The 18,593-nt window shown below is 41.5% G+C and overlaps 1 protein-coding gene across 1 annotated transcript in view; it reads left to right on the top strand.

The window, feature by feature from the left end:
- LSAMP (limbic system associated membrane protein) overlaps positions 1-18,593 on the top strand; it is a gene marked incomplete at its 5' end in the record, with an annotated part of 261,058 nt that overhangs the window by 8,650 nt on the left and 233,815 nt on the right. Inside the window, one exon of the mRNA XM_081196939.1 lies at positions 5,607-5,839. Within this exon, the coding sequence (XP_081053065.1) occupies positions 5,607-5,839 (233 nt within the window). The remainder of the gene's footprint in view (positions 1-5,606; positions 5,840-18,593) is intronic.

Here is an 18,593-nt window from a genome sequence, read left to right as displayed (position 1 = left end):
AGCTCTGTGCATGGACTGTGACTGGTTTTCCATGCAGATTCTCTGGATGGTGTTTTTTAACTGAGGTCAGATGGTCATGTTTCTGCCTTTGGTCAATAGCACGGAGAGTTAGTGTGCTATATTGGATATAAACTTGGGTTGAAAATACTGGAGCTTACTGGGTGAACTTGGGCAAGTCACTATCTCTTGCCAGATTGTTGTGCAGGTGTCTCTTCCCGTGATATTTTCACACCTTTTCATGATTAGAGATCAGATTTGCATCCAGCAATGCTGAAGAGAGCAAATAGAGACTTGTTTGCCAATGGGGACAACCGGGAAAGGAGGCTGTGAATGTTTTAGCAAAGCAGTGATCTGTGTTCTCAGTATATGGATCAGACCTACATTCGGTTTGAAGAACTCTGTAAATGTCTGACTTTTCCCCCAAGAAACCATTTGAAACCCTACTGCCAAATAGTTTTCTTATCTTTAGGTTCCAATCTTCATTCTTCTGCTCTCAAAATACACTTGTGTGAATAGAGCCGACAAAAGGTGAGAGAACAACAGCCCTGGAGACTGGAGGCTTTTATTTAGTTACAGAACAAGAAATACAGAGCAAGTGAAATGTCTCTTCCTATTCTGTTCATCGTTAAAAATATTGAGAGCAAGTTTTCAAACTAGCCTATGAAACTTAAATCAAGGCACAGAGCAAAATAATCACAATTAATAAAAATTGATATTATATGCCTGGCATTTATGTATATTTGGTTGAATGAGCTGCCTTTTAAAAGACAGAAAACAGAATAGCAGCTATCATAGGAAGGTAGGAGGCTACCCATTGGTTGAGCAGGCTGGCCACAGCTCTCTGGGCTTTCAGACAGCAAATATTAGCCCTATCTGGAGATACAAGGGATTGGACCTGGAACCTCCAACATGCAGAACAGATGCTCTACCATTGAACTATGACCCTTGATCAGAAAAAGGGTTAAGGACTTGGCTTAAACTTCCCAGAGACAAAGTAGCAAAGGAAAATATGCATCAAGTGAGATATAGAGGCAAACTGAAGGGTTTTCCTCCAAGCCAGTAGAAGTATCCATTGACCTGGGAAACATCAGGAACAAGCTGCATTGAGTCTCATTTACCATAAAAAAGGGCAGGGCGTAAATGTTGAGAAAAATGCATACATGCATGCCTACAGCTCCTGGTGGCAACAGATACTCCTCTGCATGCCTGTGAGAACATTCAGAACTTTTAAGTCTGAGATCTGCAGCAGCAGCCATATTTATTCATTTATTATATTTATATCCAGTGCTTTTTTTCTTTTAAAAAAATGTTTAGGGGTACTCTCATTTTCCAACTCATATTGAAATACTGCCCCTCAATGAGGCCAAACTTAGATTCACAGAATGTTCAGGGGTATGTGTACCCCTGCATACCCCTAGAAAAAAGCACTGTTTATATCCCAGGGAGTTTAAGGTGGTATACATCATATTCTACTTCCTGGTTTGTTTGTTTTCTTTTTTTTATAAAATATTTATTGCAAATTTTAAACAAAAGAAAAACAAACCAACAAACATATAAAATACCGTCACCATACACCATAACAAAAACAACACAAAGAATTCAAAAAATAAACATAACATGAAAAGAAAGAGTACAACAAAATCAATTTATCTTTAAATCTTATTTTCATATTCTTTGGACTTCCTCACATCACCCTTTCCTGCGTTCTCAGTCATATAGTTATAAGCAGCAAATTATTACCTTATTTCAAATCTTATTTTATAGTTCTCAGATATTATGTCCCAAATTTTCAATATTTTATCATATACTGAACTGCTTAACTTAAACATAATATTACTTCAAATTTCATCCTTTTCTTAATCATCACTTATTCACACATCATACAACTAAATTACTGATGCCATGTTGTTTTCTATCATGCAGTCTCTTAGCATTCATACAGCTTATAATGTTTTTGTAAATAGTCTTTAAACTTTTTCCAGTCCTCTTCCACCGCCTCTTCTCCCAGGTTTCGGATTCTGGCAGTCATCTCGGCCAGCTCCATGTAGTCTATCAGTTGCGTCTGCCATTCTTCCAGTGTGGGCAAATCTTGTGTTTTCCAATGTTTTGCAATAAGTATTCTTGCTGCTGTTGTTGCGTACATAAAAAACGTTCTGTCCTTCTTTAACACCTTCTGGCCGACAATGCCTAAAAGGAAGGCCTCTGGTTTCTTGGGAAAGGTATACTTGAATACCTTTTTTAACTCATTATAGATCATTTCCCAGAAGGCCTTCACTTTCGGACAGGTCCACCAAAGGTGAAAGAATGTTCCTTCAGTCTCCTTACATTTCCAACATTTATTATCATGCAAATGGTATATTTTTGCAAGCTTGACTGGGGTCATGTACCACCTATATATCATTTTCATAATATTTTCTTTCAAGGCATTACATGCCGTGAACTTCACACCGGTGGTCCACAACCTTTCCCAGTCAGCAAACATAATGTTGTACCCAATGTCCTGCACCCATTTAATCATAGCTGATTTAACCGTTTCATCCTGAGTATTCCATTTTAGCAACAAGTTGTACATTTTTGACAATACCTTGGTCTTAGGTTCTAACAATTCTGTTTCTAATTTCCATTTTTCCACCTGGAATCCTATCTTTTTATCCAAATTAAAAACCTCCTTAATCTGAGCATAATGTAGCCAATCTCGCACTTTATCCTTTAATTTCTCCAAACTCTGCAGTCTCCAAGTATCTCCAACTTTTTCGATTATTTCCCAATATTTCGGCCATTCGGCCTCCATATTGAGTCTTTTCCGAGCCTTAGCCTCCATTGGTGACAACCACCTTGGGGTCTTGTTTTCTAATAAGTCTTTGTATTTTGTCCAGACATTAAATATTGCTTTCCTGACAATATGGTTCTTGAAAGCTTTATGAATCTTTACCTTATCGTACCACAAATAGGCATGCCATCCAAAAGCATTATTAAACCCTTCCAGATCCAGGACATCAGTGTTCTCAATCAGTAACCAATCTTTCATCCAGCAGAAAGCTGCAGCTTCATAATATAACCGTAAGTCCGGCAGGGCAAACCCCCCTCTTTCCTTTGCATCAGTTAATATTTTAAATTTTATTCTGGGCTTTTTGCCCTGCCAGACAAACTTAGAAATATCTCTCTGCCACTTTCCGAAACATTCCACTCTGTCCACAATCTGTAGGGTCTGGAACAAAAATAACATTTTTGGCAACACATTCATCTTTATAGCAGCAATTCGGCCTAACAAGGAAAGTTTCAATCTTGACCAGATTTCTAAATCCTTTTTAATTTCTGACCAACATTTTTCATAATTGTCTTTAAATAAATTCAAATTTTTGGCAGTCAAGTTAACCCCTAGGTATTTCACCTTTTTAACCACATTTAAATCTGTCTCCTTCTGAAACCTCTCTGTTTCCAAAGGTGTCAATTTTTTTTTCCAAAACCTTGGTTTTTTGCTTGTTTAATTTAAATCCCGCCACCCGACCAAACTCATGAATCAATTCTAAAACTCTTTTCGTACTAGATTCTGGCTCCTGTAGTGTTAAAACCAAATCATCTGCAAAGGCTTTTGGTTTGTTTGTTTTCTAAATCAATAACCCTGTGAGATAGGTCATATTGAGAAGCAGTGACTGCCCCATGGTCACCAAGTGAATGCCAGCACTCCTTTTTCTTGGAGAACCATCAAATCTAGATGCTGCTAGTGAAAATTCAGGCCTGATCCAAATCACACCTAAATTATTATTATTTTCTAGTTGGGCCCAGTCTGAACCAGGTGCATAAAAGTTCACACACCATTGCACTAGGCCACTGCTCTATATAATATGTAGAACTGTTATTCACATGCTTTCTTCAAACTGCATGGTTTCCACACCAACACAACACAATCCTCAGCCTCACCTGGCATCTAATATTGATTGCAAACCTTGTCACTTCTGCAAAGAGCATGTGTTCTGTACATTGCAGTCAGGACTAAATGAAGGTTCAAAATATTTTACCACTGAACTCCAAATTGCATTTATGTGTTTTGAGTACTCAGCATGCTTCTCCTTCAAAGCAATGTGTTAGGTAATTTGAAGTGCTTCTGTAAACCAAAACACACCATTGTTTCCCATCCGCTTCTCATTTTCCCTCACCTGTGAAAGCAAAGGGCAATGTTAGCGAAATGATAATCTTGCCTGGGAATAATTGATATTAGGTAGTGCATTCAGCGCAAATTTGATGGAGCTCCATAGCAGCAGTTATTCCAGATTAATAGCTCTGGAGGAAAAGGGCTGTGAGATTCTATGTATAGCCTCCTGGGTCAACTTCATCCTCTAGATGCGGCTGGGCCTGACTTTTTGAGAGCTTTGTTATTCTTTTACATAAAAGAACTGAATGACTAATGTAGCCTGCAAGGGCTGTCAGTCCCCCCTCCTGCTAGCAGATACCCCACTGTTATCGACAGCTGCAACTAGGGGCATGCCAGGTGGCAAACCGTACTGTGTTTCTGTCTGCCCTACATCTTCACCCTCCTTCCTCTCACCTCTGTATCACCTGGTTTTTCTAAGGACATTTAGGCAAGCACAATGGAAGGTTGCTAAAAACAGATCAGAATTCTCGTACCGTTTAGGCAGCAAATACACCGTATGGAGAACTGCCGTTGGCTAGGGGGCAGGCAGCATCAAGTTTCCAGGAAAAATTAAAATGTCTAGTATAGCAATGGGAAAGAAAGGGGGTAGATAGCACACAACTCTAATGCCAAAAGGAGCTAGCGGGAGCCAGAACTGGAGAATAAATGCATAATGTAACAGCTGCATTCCTATAACAAACAGAAAGTACAGTTCATAGCCTTGACCTCTCGCTCCTTAAGCTGGCAGGGGGCTGCAGATATTTTGAGTCTGCTCTGCATCCAGCATCTAGGTACATATGGGGGGGGGGGACTAAAAAGACTTTCACTTTATGTTCTCACTATTGGCAATGTCAGAGAGAAGCTTGTAGCCTGGAGATAAACAGTGCAGAAAACTTAAGAAGAGTTCTTGAACTCTCTTGAAAAAGCAGGGAGGGGGAGAATAAGGAGGGAAATAGCTATTCACACATTTTTGGGACTGTCCTCGCCATTGCACAAAATAGGTAGTTTTAAAAAGGGTAATATATTGTAAACTTTTGAACCATACAGAGGTTCCTCTGTAGAGAAAGCAGAAGATGGCATGTCATGAATTCAGATTGCTTGAACCAGGGATGAGAAACCTGTAGCCCTCCAGATGTTGTTGGACATAGTATATGGACAGCAAGTGGAACTGAAAGTTTTTTAAAAAGTGGGTTCATATCACATCACTTGTGTGGATGCCTCTCACTGACAAGTTGTTTCCAGTCAGGTTTCATATCCTGGAAAAGGAAATTTTACAGACCTGGACAGATGTGTAGCCCAATACAAGCATGGTTAAAAATAATAATAAAAAGAATTTAGCTAATTAAAATATACTATAGTAACAATTGTAATGGATTTTTGTGTGGGTGTTTGTTTGGATGTATGGAGAGTATTATAGGGTGTATATGCAGAAGACTTCTTTTATACCAATATCTCTCTTTTTCATCCCATGCAGGTGTTTTATAGAAGACAAAAGCTCCAAGGTGGCCTGGTTAAATCGTTCCGGCATCATTTTTGCTGGACAAGACAAGTGGTCTCTTGACCCCCGAGTAGAGCTCCAACAACTTTCTCTTCTGGAATACAGCCTCCGGATTCAGAAAGTGGATGTCTATGATGAGGGATCATACACATGCTCAGTGCAAACACTGCATCATCCCAAGACTTCACAGGTTTATTTGATTGTTCAAGGTAAGAAATCATGGCGGGCGGTCAGTGGTGGACCTACATTTTGGGGGCCCTGGAGCTTGAAATAATATGGGGGCCCCTTTGTAACCCACAATGAGGTCTGGGTAACCACTGTTATCTTCTTCAATGGGGGTTTTCCATGACAGTTTTTGAGTTAATGAGGGGGGGTGAAAATTAGGGAAGATTAGGGAAATATTATATACATGCTTGATACACTTTTTAAAGCAGTTTTTAAAAGCATTGTGGACTAAAGTCACTTCCGGGGGCCCTCCAGGATGAGGGGCCCTGAATCTTAAGATTCATTCCTTTCATAGTAGATCCACCCCTGGTGGTGGGGGAGACTTTTTTGAGGGGAGAACTCTAGCCACTAACCATAATACCCAGGATTGCTTTGGTGCTCATGGCTGGATCTAGACACATCCAAGAAGCGATTCAGTTAAGTGCGTTGTAAACTCATACAGGGAAATCCGGAAGGAAAAGATGGGACTCCACAGCGCCATCTGGTGTCACAGTGCTATATTGCATATACCATATTGGCCTGAATATAAGCCTCACTTTTTTCCCTAGTTCTGGCCGTGAAAAGTTAAAATGTGGCTTAAATTTGCGACCTTACAAAAATTGGCTTTTATGATATCGCTGCTGAAACAGACATACAGTAAAACGGAACGGGTGTGAGTGCCTGCAGAATTTTAAGGAACCGACTTATATTCGAGTATTATATTTTTTCTCCCCCCCCCCTTGAATTTTAAAGATGCAGCTTATATTCGGGTGTGGCTTATATTTGGGCCAATACGGTACAATGCATATAAAACAGTTTTTCTTTACCAATCTAGCTAAGTCCCTTGTTCATCTGACTATCTTCTGAGAATTAATGGTAGTAGATGCTTTGCTTTAATTGTGATCTTATTGGTAATATTTGACTGAAGCCAGGCAGTTTGAATTAGTCACATTAAACAAATACAACCATTCATTTATTTTGATTTTAGATTTCCAGGTGTAAAGTGTATACCAGTCTCAGTGTTAGAAACTGAGATATGAAAGCTAGGAGCTAAATGGCACCTTAAACCTGGGTTACGGGCACCACAATGGAATGTTTACACATGCTTTTTATAACAAGAATACAAAGCCAAAAATGAATGAACTGCAGCTAAAATATTATGTTCATTTTTCACATGGTCTAGTCCTTCCCCTGCCCATACCCTAATATTCTTAAGAGGGTCTCTTCTCCAGTCTTCAGCGAGTAGCTGGAAGTGGGGAGGCAGAAAAAGTTCCTCCTTTTCTTCCAATCTGCAGTTTTAACCTGAAATCTTAGGCATAGCACCACACCCAGAACTCAGAAACTGCTTTCACTAATGAAATTCCCTGTTCCAAAATGTGCCTAGAACAATAGAGGTTTCGAACACTGACCAATCTTTAGTCATTCTTAATATCTGATTAAACAAGCGTTCCAAGGGCACCACAGTACCTGCAGTCTTCAGCCCTTGCCCTGCCCAGTTTTTAAAATGAAGTCTAGTGAGGGACAGGGCACATTTAGCAGGTCATAGAATTGTAGAGTTGGAAGGGACCATGAGGGTCATCTAGTCAAGCTACATGCAATGCAGGGATATTTTGCCCAATGTTAAGGTTAAGAGTCTCGTGTTCTACCCATGGAGATGTTTCCAGATTCAAACTGCTGGCTTCTCCAGCCAAATGGATTAGGCAGTAGGGAATTTTAATTAATTAATTAATTCACATCATGAATGGAGATAGGCTTATGACTTGATAAACGCTATCAACTGAATGATTTTGTTTCTGTTTACACTTCTGGGAAAGCTTGGCTGCTAATTCACAGTTTGCCTTCCACAAAACCAAGCAAGCGTGTGATAGTTGCAGCTAACATGGCTGATAACCACAGTGGCTGGCCACTGTGAGATCCAGTTGCTGTACTAGATGAGGTACTGGCCTGATCCAGTTGGTTCTTCTGATGTTATTATGGGATAACATAAGAATTAGGCCGTAGTCAAACTGGTGTTTTGTGCTCAAAGCTTCCCGCATTCTTCTTGACTACCTAGCGCTCCCAGTTCTCTGCTTTTGCCAGATTTATTCACAACTTTATTAAAAGGAAACAATAATTGGCAGCACAAGATATGCTGGGACTGAAGTGCCATAAAAGGGAGATGAATTTGAAACGAGAGAGTGAAAACGAGCGCTTTTCAGCAGGCTTTCAGTCGCACCTCAGCTGCTGAAGCTCTGGCCTACAGAAGCTTTTCACAATCAAAGTTCCCTTTGAACACATGTGAATAATGCCTTTTGTGAAGGTTGCTCTACTAATTGCAGAGATAAAATTACCATCAGCGGAAAATACGATTTTTTCCCCTTCCCTGCATGAAGCGTTAGCCAGCCATCTCCATTTGGAGACCTTATGCCCTTGACTCTCTGCAAATCCAACAGGATGCTTAAAGATTACAAATTTTTATATGCTCTTTCTCATGATTCTGTTTAAAAGTATATTGTGTCAACCTACAAGCCACACAATATACATATGTGCGTATATGACGTATATAGGACCATTTCGTTGAGAGACAGGCCAGGACATAAATTTAGTAATGAAAAATAAAAATAAATTCTTGACTTTTTTCTCAAGTAGGTACTGGCATTAACAAAGTCATGTAAAAACTAGGCAAAGCACATACAAGATCGAAAGCAAATGTCTTAGTCCCTATATTGATTAGGAAAACACATTTTTACAGCCACCAAAATCACAGCTGTTATTGCTGGCTATGTCTATGATCACTTGCATCACACTTTTGCTTATCTATGTGAAATACACACACACACACACACACACACACACACACACACACACCACACTGCTATGAATTTTAAAGAACCAGGGTGAGATTCTTATTGGAGCATTAAATGTAACCAATTGGTGCAATAACAATAAGACAAAAATATTAGACTTTTATATTGGATATGTCCCATTCTATTTGTTGATATAAAGTGCATTCTGCTGGAACCGTTATATTCCATTTTGTGCCAAGAATGTATTTCTCATGTGCTTGCTGCCTACATGCAGTGGCGTAGCGTGGGGGGTGCAAGGCGAGCCGGCCGCACTGGGCGCAACATCTGGGGGGGTGCGCTCGCTGCCTCCGGAGTCGCCAAAGAGCCTCGGGCGCAGGCTGTAGCAGAGCTGCATGTCTCACGGAACCGACGAGCTGTGCGCGCGTCCGGGCTGAAGGCGTCCGGCAGGCAGCGGCTCTCAGCGCTCGCCGCGGTCCCCGCGCGTCAGGGCCGCGGAGGACGCGCCAGGCAGCCCCTCCTCACAGCCCCGCCTCTGCCGCTGCTGCTGCAGCTGCTGGGCCATGTTGCATTTTCCTCACCTCTCTGCCCCCCTCCTCCTCTGGGCAAGCGGCGTCGTTTGGGCGGCAGCGCCAGCGGCAACTCGCCTCAGATCACCTGACGCGGCAGGTTAGGGGTTAGGGGGGGCGCAAATTACTTGCCTTGCCCCGGGTTAGGGGGCGCATATTACTTGCCTTGCCCCGGGTGCTGACAACTCACGCTACGCCGCTGCCTACATGTGCCACGGTGAGCACCTTTTCAGGTCAACTCCTTTTGAGGTAGATGTGCTGATGTTACAGGGCTGTGCCACCTCCCACCCCCAATGTTTAACTTGTCTATGAATGAAATAGGAGAAACAGGAAGCAGCTGCTTAGGCAACTATGTATATAGATAACTATCACCCCACCAGTTTCCAGCCCCTCTGTTTCTTCTTCTTAAGAAGAAGAAGAAATAATAATAATAATTAATAATTAATAATTAATAATTAATAATTAATAATTAATAATTAATAATAGGAACAGGAATTGAGGAGAATAGATAACATGGTTGCACACTAATTTGAAAACCTATGTGTACACACACCTATGTGTACAGACCACATGGATAGCAGATACCCCTTTAGACGATGTGAAGGTGTGTGCAATTGTAAATGACTACGTATAAAAGCACACTGAAAAAAATAGCCTCTGCACATTTCAAAGGCTATGTCTACACAGCCTTTGTCTTTGTTAATCTGGCTTTCTTTCTTTTGGCTTGCTTGTTTCTCTGCATATCTGCTGGTTCCCAATCAATACTACAGCTTTGTCCATTGCCCATCTTTGATCAGTTTTGGTTCTGCCTTGGCCACCTATATCCCATCCATGGCATTTGAATTCTCTTGAAAGTATGGAACTCTGCAGTTCTTCTCAGAACATTATTTTCTTACTGAGTTGCATTGTATTTTTCTCAATGTTTAACTAAAAGTTAATTTCATGTAATTGAAACTCATTGCTTCTCCCTTCCCCTCCTCCTCTGTAGATTTGGTGAGCAATCATTCTGTAATTGATTGTTACATTGATCTTTAAATCTCTTGTACTCACATTGATCTCTTCTAATGCTTCTATCTAGAAGGAATGTATATTTTACTTAACATCTCTTATGTCTATCTAGCTCTAAAGTGATGTATTCCTAACAAGCAGTATCATTCTACTAAAAAAATTGCTTGTACAATCCGGATGCCCAAAGCAATTTTCATTTTTGTTGATGCTGCATTGTTACTCTGAATCTCTCGTTATTTCTACAGGCAAAACCTCTCACAATGTTTTCCCTCTATATTTACCTCCAAATCATGACAGAATCAGTGTACCTTTTTCATCAACAATAGCCAACACTCAATAATTTAAGATGCCTTACTTAATATATGGCACAAATGGAGAAATGATCAGATCTGAAATCTGCAAATGAAATGGCCGACTGATTTTTATTTTTTTTCTGGCTTCACATTATATTCATCCCCAGTTCTTCATCTAAATGTGCCACTCATCCATTAGCCTGGTGAAGTTGTGCTGTTTAGTCTTACCTGTACCAAGATGACCTTTGACTTGTCTTTGGGTTTTCCATACCTTTCAATGCTGTCATATGCCAGAGTGGCTTCTGTTGCTGCTTGGAACATCGCATTAGCTTAACTGAGGACATTCTTTCTTTGTGTATGATTCTAACTAGGCAAATAGGACCAGCAACAAAATGTTGCAGCATATTATCACTTCCTAATAAGTCTTAAAAAGCAGAGACATCACCTTGCCAACAAAGGTCCGTATAGTTAAAGCTATGGTTTTCCCAGTAGTGATGTATGGAAGTGAGAGCCGGACCATAAAGAAGGCTAATCACTGAAGAATTGATGCTTTTGAATTATGGTGCTGGAGGAGACTCTTGAGAGTCCCATGGACTGCAAGAAGATCAAACCTATCCATTCTTAAGGAAATCAGCCCTGATTACTCACTGGAAGGACAGATCCTGAAGCTGAGACTCCAATAACTTGGCCACCTCATGAGAAGAGAAGACTCCCTGGAAAAGACCCTGATGTTGGGAAAGATGGAGGGCACAAGGAGAAGGGGACGACAGAGGACGAGATGGTTGGATAGTGTTCTCAAAGCTACCAGCATGAGTTTGACCAAACTGTGGGAGGCAGTGGAAGACAGGAGTGCTTGGCGTGCTCTGGTCCATGGGGTCACGAAGAGTCGGACATGACTAAATGACTAAACTACAACAATAAGTCTGCTCCAGTGCAGGGTTCCCCACAGCCACGCTCTTCTCGTGTTTTTCTTCTCCCACTGATATTCAACATTCCTTGGCTACTACACATGCTTGGTTTTATATCCTCAAGTTATAAAAAACTGGCTCCAGGATTACCTTCAGACTGTGCTTCTGCTTCTTCAGAAGGAGTGCAACCCCATCCAGAACAGACATTGGCCTATCCTGAACATGGGAACTGCTCACCCACAGAGCTTCCATCTTGCCAGGATTTAAATTCAGTTTATAGCCCCTCATCCAGGCACTGTTCTATAACATGGCTGTTAAGAGTTTGCACTTCTGCAAACCTCAGGCTACCCCTGAGTATGCTGATCCTTACTTTATGTTTTTCAGTGCCTCTCTTTTGGCTCACTTCTGTTTGAAATAACTTTCATTTGCATCTAATTGCTGTTTACTTGGCTGCCCTGATGCATTTTTTTATCAACTTCATTACGAAGTGGTGGCATGAGAGATGCAGGTGGCTTGGGCAAACTGCCCGCAGCTAGCAGAGATGCAGTGACCACTGGGTGTCTGCAATTCCATCCATGCCAATGGCCATGGGCATTTTGCTGTCCATGACAGCTGACCACCAGCACTGGACAGCTGCTTCTGTATATACTTGAGTTCAAAGGGTGCTTTATGGTTTAAAGCTTGTGGACTATATGGCTGTTGTGAAAGGGAGGCTAAGACAGACTGCAAATGAAGTCCCACTCAGTTCAATGAACTAGAACAAACAGAAAATATGTGTTCCAGAGACTAAAAGGATGCAGGTGACAAGTTGAAATGAGCAATACCACTTTACTACTGATGTTCCTGATACTTCATATTTTATACATTTCCCTTTATAGAAGGCACTTCTTGAAGGAAGCCTGGAAGTGTAGCAATACCAGATATTTATATTGTGCTAGATGTACAAGAATAAGGCAAGAATAAAAATATAATTAATAATAACATGCTGAGAAGTTGCAGATTTCCCCTAAGCATCATGAAGTACAAATATTTGTGTGATTGTGGCACTTAATGATATACATGTAGGTTTTATATATTCTGCCCTAATCTCTGTCCAATACAAGACATGGGTGTCCAAAAACATTTAATTGTATTTCCTCTTCCTATAATATTATTCACTTTACATCATATATTGGTGTGGGGGGGTTCTTTAGCTTTCTGCTGCTTACTTGAATTAGATATTTTAATTTATTTCTTCTATTAAATACCGATCTGTTGAAAGATACCACCTTTCTCTCACCCTTGAGCCAACATGATGCCAGCTCCACACACTAGTGTGCAAGAATGAAAATGTTCAATCATTATGTGTTTTGTTCTTAGTTGGAAAATGGCTGTTTTCTGTTCAGTTGGTCACAAGAGGCATAACAGGTCAGCCCAGAAAACAGAAACTTGAGGAGGAAAGAGTGACCTAGTTGCTATGGGAAATAGAAACTTTACTGCCCTTCTGACTGGCCAAGAGGTTGGGAGTTAGAACAGTAAGTATTCAATATTGGATATAAGTTAAACTGGCAAAAGGCAGGAGTGAATAGTTGGAAAATTCATGAGAGAAAAGGCTTGAATTCAAAAGAAACCAGGATGGAGAGTATTGCAAAAGAATCAGACTCCAGCAACAAAAGAAGCAAAGCTGAAAGCTGCATTGACAATGGACTAGGATGAACTGAAATTGATTTATTCTTAGGGCTTAAGAATTCTTAAGTATCTTGCCTTCCTTTTCCAAATTGTTCTTATAGTTAGCTACAAAATTTGTTTTCTAAACAATAGCCCCCACCTCCCAGAAACATAATCATGGTAACTGTTCATTTCATGCTTTTCAAGTTTGTTGTGCATTAAACTTTGGTCTGATGCCTTGATTTTCACCCTATCACTAATTGCCTTACCATGCTACCCAGGACAGTCAGTTGGCAGAGTCAGTAAGTAAATTATAGAGATTATAGGGCTACTTTAAGGGATTTCCACCTGGCAGTCTGGATGATCACAGGAATTGAATTAGCTCATGGCTCACCTCCTGTCCTTCTTAAGGTACAGGCTGTGGCCCACGCAACAGTTCACATTTCCAATTTCTTTCCTTCCAAAAGAAGTCAAAGCTTATAGGTGTCTATTTGCCTGTCCCTAGATATAATAGTTAGATCCGTCTTGGCAGACCTCTTTGGTAAATGCTTTCCAATCCTGCTTTATTTGGCTGGAGACTGAAGTAGGTGATACAATGAATCCCTTCAAATTTAATGCGGTGCCATTAAAATTGTATTTGAAATACTTTGGGGGCAAAGTAGTACTTTCAAATCCAGTGCTAGGCATCCCTCATCCCTAATATTTTCAGCTTCATTCTATAGTTGGGTGACTCAGTTTTCAGAAGACTGATAAGCAGAAAACACCAGCGATTAGACAGATGGTATTTTTTTCCTGTGCTCTACAGTACATTGTATGACTTCCAGACTTCCTTCTCCCATAATTTTTCTGCAGCATTGAAACTTATTCCATACAACAATAATAGCTAATGTTTCTTCCCTGCTTACTTCAACATCAGGTAGGGCTAGTTCTTGCAAGTCTTGAATTTACTTTGAGTTGCTTCGCATGCTGCAGTAGAGTCTCCTTTCTACTCTATACTTTGCAAGGAAGAGACTCTTGAGAGTCCCATGGACTGCAAGAAGATCAAACATATCCATTCTTAAGGAAATCAGCCCTGAGTGCTCACTGGAAGGACAGATTGTGAAGCTGAGGCTCCAGTACTTTGGCCACCTCATGAAAAGAGAAGACCCTGATGTTGGGAAAGATGGAGGGCACAAGGAGAAGGGGACGACAGAGGACGAGATGGTTGGATAGTGTCTTCGAAGCTACCAGCATGAGTTTGACCAAACTGTGGGAGGCAGTGGAAGACAGAAGTGCCTGGTGTGCTCTGGTCCATGGGGTCACGACGAGTCGGACACGACTAAACAACTAAACAACAACAACAACAAATGTGTCTTTCCCTCCCTAAATGCTCTGGTAGCTATGAATAGCTATTCCTGGAATACGTTAACAGAGTTGAATGTGAGTGCATGTTGTAACATGGGAGTCACTTAGAAATGCAACTATCTTGAAACTGGATGGAATTTCAAAACATCCTTTCTGTCTCAGCCTGAAGGGGAAGTGTGGGGTGTTATGTGAGGGAAGAAACTTAAGAAGTGGACAAATTCCATCAGACGGAGAACTGAAATGAGCCAAGGGTGACCTATGCACATGTACACAGCTAATAACTCCACAGTAGGGATGGATGGATCTGTCAATATCAGTTCCTCTTATTTTCTAAAAAATAAATAAATTCAGCCTTAAATTCAGTTCTCCACATTTCCACATCAGTTTGCAATTTTCTTTAAATTCATCAGCATTTTAGCGTGAAACTTTCCTTTAACTATTGGAAAATTAAATCTCCATCAATCTTGTAAGTCCAAGTTATACACACACACACACACACACACACACACACTAGATTTAAAGCTCCCAAGAAAAATCCTGGGAACTATAGTTTGTTAAGGGTGCTTGAAAATGGAGCTCTGTGAGTTCCCAGGATTTTCTGGGGGAAGCCATGGACTTTAAATGTATGGTGTGTATGCAACCATAGTCTCTTTGCCACAATGCTATACCAGCTTTTTATCAACTCCCAAATGCCCAATTTGTGGCTTTTATTGTCAAACACATTGTAATAGACACTGTAAGCTTCCCTAAGAGTTTCAGGGAGTGAAGGGTGGGATATTAAATTTAACAAAATAAACAGGTATGAAGTCAAATCTAAGTAATTGTCCTGTTAATGGCTAGTTTGTGGCCAGTTTATAACAGATGAGTAAACAATACAACTGTTCATGTCCCAATGTGATTTCAGCTTTGAAGCATCTGAGAATCACACCTTCTTACTTCACCTACATTTAATAGTCTTCTCACTTGAACAGGTGTACATCTGTTTTTCACTTCTGTAAGTGAGGAAAAAGTCATATTCTAGTGACCTAAGGCTTACTTGTCACTCTCACATTTAAAGCCCACCAATTGTAAGAAACTCCAGTATAGCATTGCTATAATCCTTTACTCCTTTCTCAAGCCCATGTCCAAAAGTACTTGTTCAGTTTCTGTTAATTGGTTCTCGTGGGAAACTTGCAGATTCTAGCTTCACCAATTAACTCAAGCTGGTGTCAATTTACTCTTGGCAGAAAGCCCAGGTCTGCTTGACCTAGAAACTACTCACTCTGATTGGTTAACGAGCAGCACTCAACTCTGTTATCTAGGGATTGCTAGCACAGTTTGGTGTGAGGTGTGTTAGGAGTTAGAAGTGCTGTGTATGGTTAAGAGAGAGAGAGAGAGAAAGAGGATTTATTTTGCTTTTATTTGTATGCAGAAACTCTGCTGGTTTTATTTTTCCTTTTAATAAATCCTGTAAATAGTTATTCTGAGTCTAGCTGATTAGTCATTACCGCCGCAACTAGCTTCCTCGCTGTGCAGGAAAACTCTGCTACGTTTGGGCTAAAGCCAGTAGGGCTATGCCTGACACTTCAAAGTTCCATGAGGTTATGGGCATTGTGCTGCCAGCCTGAGTTGTGGTGGCGTCAGCATCAACGGCGTTGGTTCCAGTAGTTCCAGAAGTTGTTGTTCACTGGCTGGTTCCTGACCGTGGTGAGCTGGTGACGCAGCGGACACAAGGACAACAGCTGCAGCGTGTGAGTGCTGGGTGCTGTAGTTCCTGTTTTCTCTCTCGGTGGTCGTGAGTAGCTGGTTCCGGGTTCCAGGGACATCGCTCTCAAGATGGCCTCACAACCAGTTCAGATGGCTTTTGAGCGTCTGAATGACTCCAATTACTTGCTGTGGTCGGAACGCATGCAGGCAGTGCTGCAGAGGGATCGTCTCTGGCAAGTGGTGAGTAAGTTTCCTGTGAAGCCTGATGATGAAGACCTCGATAAAGACCAAAGAGCAAGGGCCACAATTGTCTTGGGGCTGGAAGATTCCCAGTTGCCGTATGTGAGGGGAATCAAGACAGCTAGAGGTGTGTGGCAAGCACTTAAAGAACTCCATGTGCGTGAGACAGCGGTTTCCAAGCTGTTCATTCGCAAGGCATTGTACAAGGCAATGTTACAGCCTGGGGTTACAATGCAGGAACACCTACACAGTTTACAGTTAAAGTTTGCTGCGCTACAGGAAAGAGACTGTGCGTTAGACCAGCAGGAGAAGGTGGCTATTATTTTGAGTTCTCTCCTGGAAAGCTGGGATAATTTAGTTTTGTCTCTAGAAGGCATACAGGAGCGTGATTTATCAGTCAGTTACGTTACTGGGCGTTTGATTGAAGAATGGCAGAAGAGGCAAGAAAGGTCGGTGGCTGCAGAGGCTTCTACAGGTGGGCGGTTTGGAAGGAGTTCTCATGCCGTGCCAGAGGTGAAGCAAAAGCAGCGTACTGGTGAGGAGTCAGCGTTTGCTGTTAGGCGTTGTTTCCGATGTGGGTCTTCAGCGCATCTAAAACGACAATGTCCGGAGTTGGTCAAGTCTCAGTTGCCGGTGCAGGAGCAGAGACGTCATCAGCAGCAGCAGCAGCAGCGTAAAAAGAAATTCTTCAAACAAAAACAGTCGGCTCAGCTGGTGACCGGCGAGGTCAAGATTGCTGATGAGAAACAAGCGGTCTGGGTGGTCGATTCGGGAGCATCTCGCCACATCGTGAATTCAGATGAATTGTTTGTTTCCAAGAACTCAGCACAGCGCAGCCAGGTGGCTCTAGCAGACGGAAGTACTTCCGAAGTGATTTCGGGGGGTGCAGTTTTTGTTCCTTGTCTTCGTGAATGCCTGCAAAATGTACTTTGTGTGCCGTCATTAAGGAGCAATCTGATGTCTGTAGATTGTTTGCTGAAAGCTGGGTTTAAAGTGTATTTTGAAGGAGACAGTTGCATTATTAAGAAGGCTGGTGAGATTTTAGGCACTGCTAAGTCAGAGGGAGGCTTGTTTTGGCTTAAAGCAGGATCTCAAGTTGCAGCAGTAGTCAGTAAATCTCAGCCTGCAGTGAATAACAAAGCTATACATGACAACTGTGTGCACTTATTGCATAGGAAAATGGGGCATGCTTGCTGGAAAAGTGTACTAAAAATGTCTGAATTGGCTGATGGGGGTAATTTAAAGAGTTGTAACAAGTACCTTGATTGTAATGTGTGTAAAAAGGTTAAAACCCACAGAGTCTCTTACCCCAGAAGTGACAGAGTTAGTGAGTCACCGCTACAGCTGGTTCACATGGACGTAATTGGTCCATTTGCTGTAAGCAGGGGTGGAGCGCGTTTTTCACTAACAATTGTGGATGACGCCACGCGTTATTCTTGGGTTTTTCCCATGAAAAATAAGGGTGACGTGTTCACTAAGTTTAAAGGCTGGGTGGCATCTGTGGAAAGATTTCTGTCCATTAAACTCAAAAGGATTCAGACGGACAGAGGTGGCGAATTTATGTCAAATGCCTTTAAAGATTGGTTACAAAAGCGTGGCATTGGGCATAGGAAAACGAACGTTTTTTCCCCAGAGGAGAATGGCGTTGCAGAGAGGAAAAACAGATCTTTACAAGATATGATGTTTGCCATGCTTGATGATGCTGATTTACCCATGTCTTATTGGGGGGAGAGCATGCTCACCGCGTGTTATCTCCAAAACAGGCTCTTTCATCAAACAATAGGTACAACCCCGTACTTTAAATTGTTTCAGAAAAAACCTAAAATTGACCATTTGCATGTGTTTGGATCAAAAGCCTGGGTATTAATTCCGAAACAAATGAGAAAGAAGGGAGATCCTAAGACCAAACAGCTAGTGTTTGTGGGTTACCAGGAGCTGGGAAAAGGTTTCCGCTTTGCTGAAGGGACAAATGGCATTGTGATCTCCAGGAATGCCAGTTTTTGTGAACATAGTGGCTGGGAGAGACTACATGCCAATACTGAGGTTTGGTTTGAACCTTCCCAGGAGCTCCTTGACTCTGAAGGTAGACACAGAGGATCAGAGTCTGAGGGGGAGGAAAGTTCAGATAAGAGCTCTCAAGAAAGTGGAGTTAGCCAGAGACCAGTTGCTAAGCAACAAAAGAGAGGTCATAGTTCTGAGGAGGAAAGTGGGTCAGAAAAAAAATTTTCTCCCAGAAGATCTAAAAGACAAAACAAAGGAGTGCCTCCGGTGCGTTTTTCCC

This window comes from Podarcis bocagei (assembly GCF_964188305.1).
Source record: "Podarcis bocagei genome assembly, chromosome: 6".
In the NCBI taxonomy this organism is placed as follows: domain Eukaryota; kingdom Metazoa; phylum Chordata; class Lepidosauria; order Squamata; family Lacertidae; genus Podarcis; species Podarcis bocagei.
The sequence above is the reverse complement of the archived record's forward strand: the minus strand, read 5'-3'. Positions and strand labels throughout refer to the sequence as shown.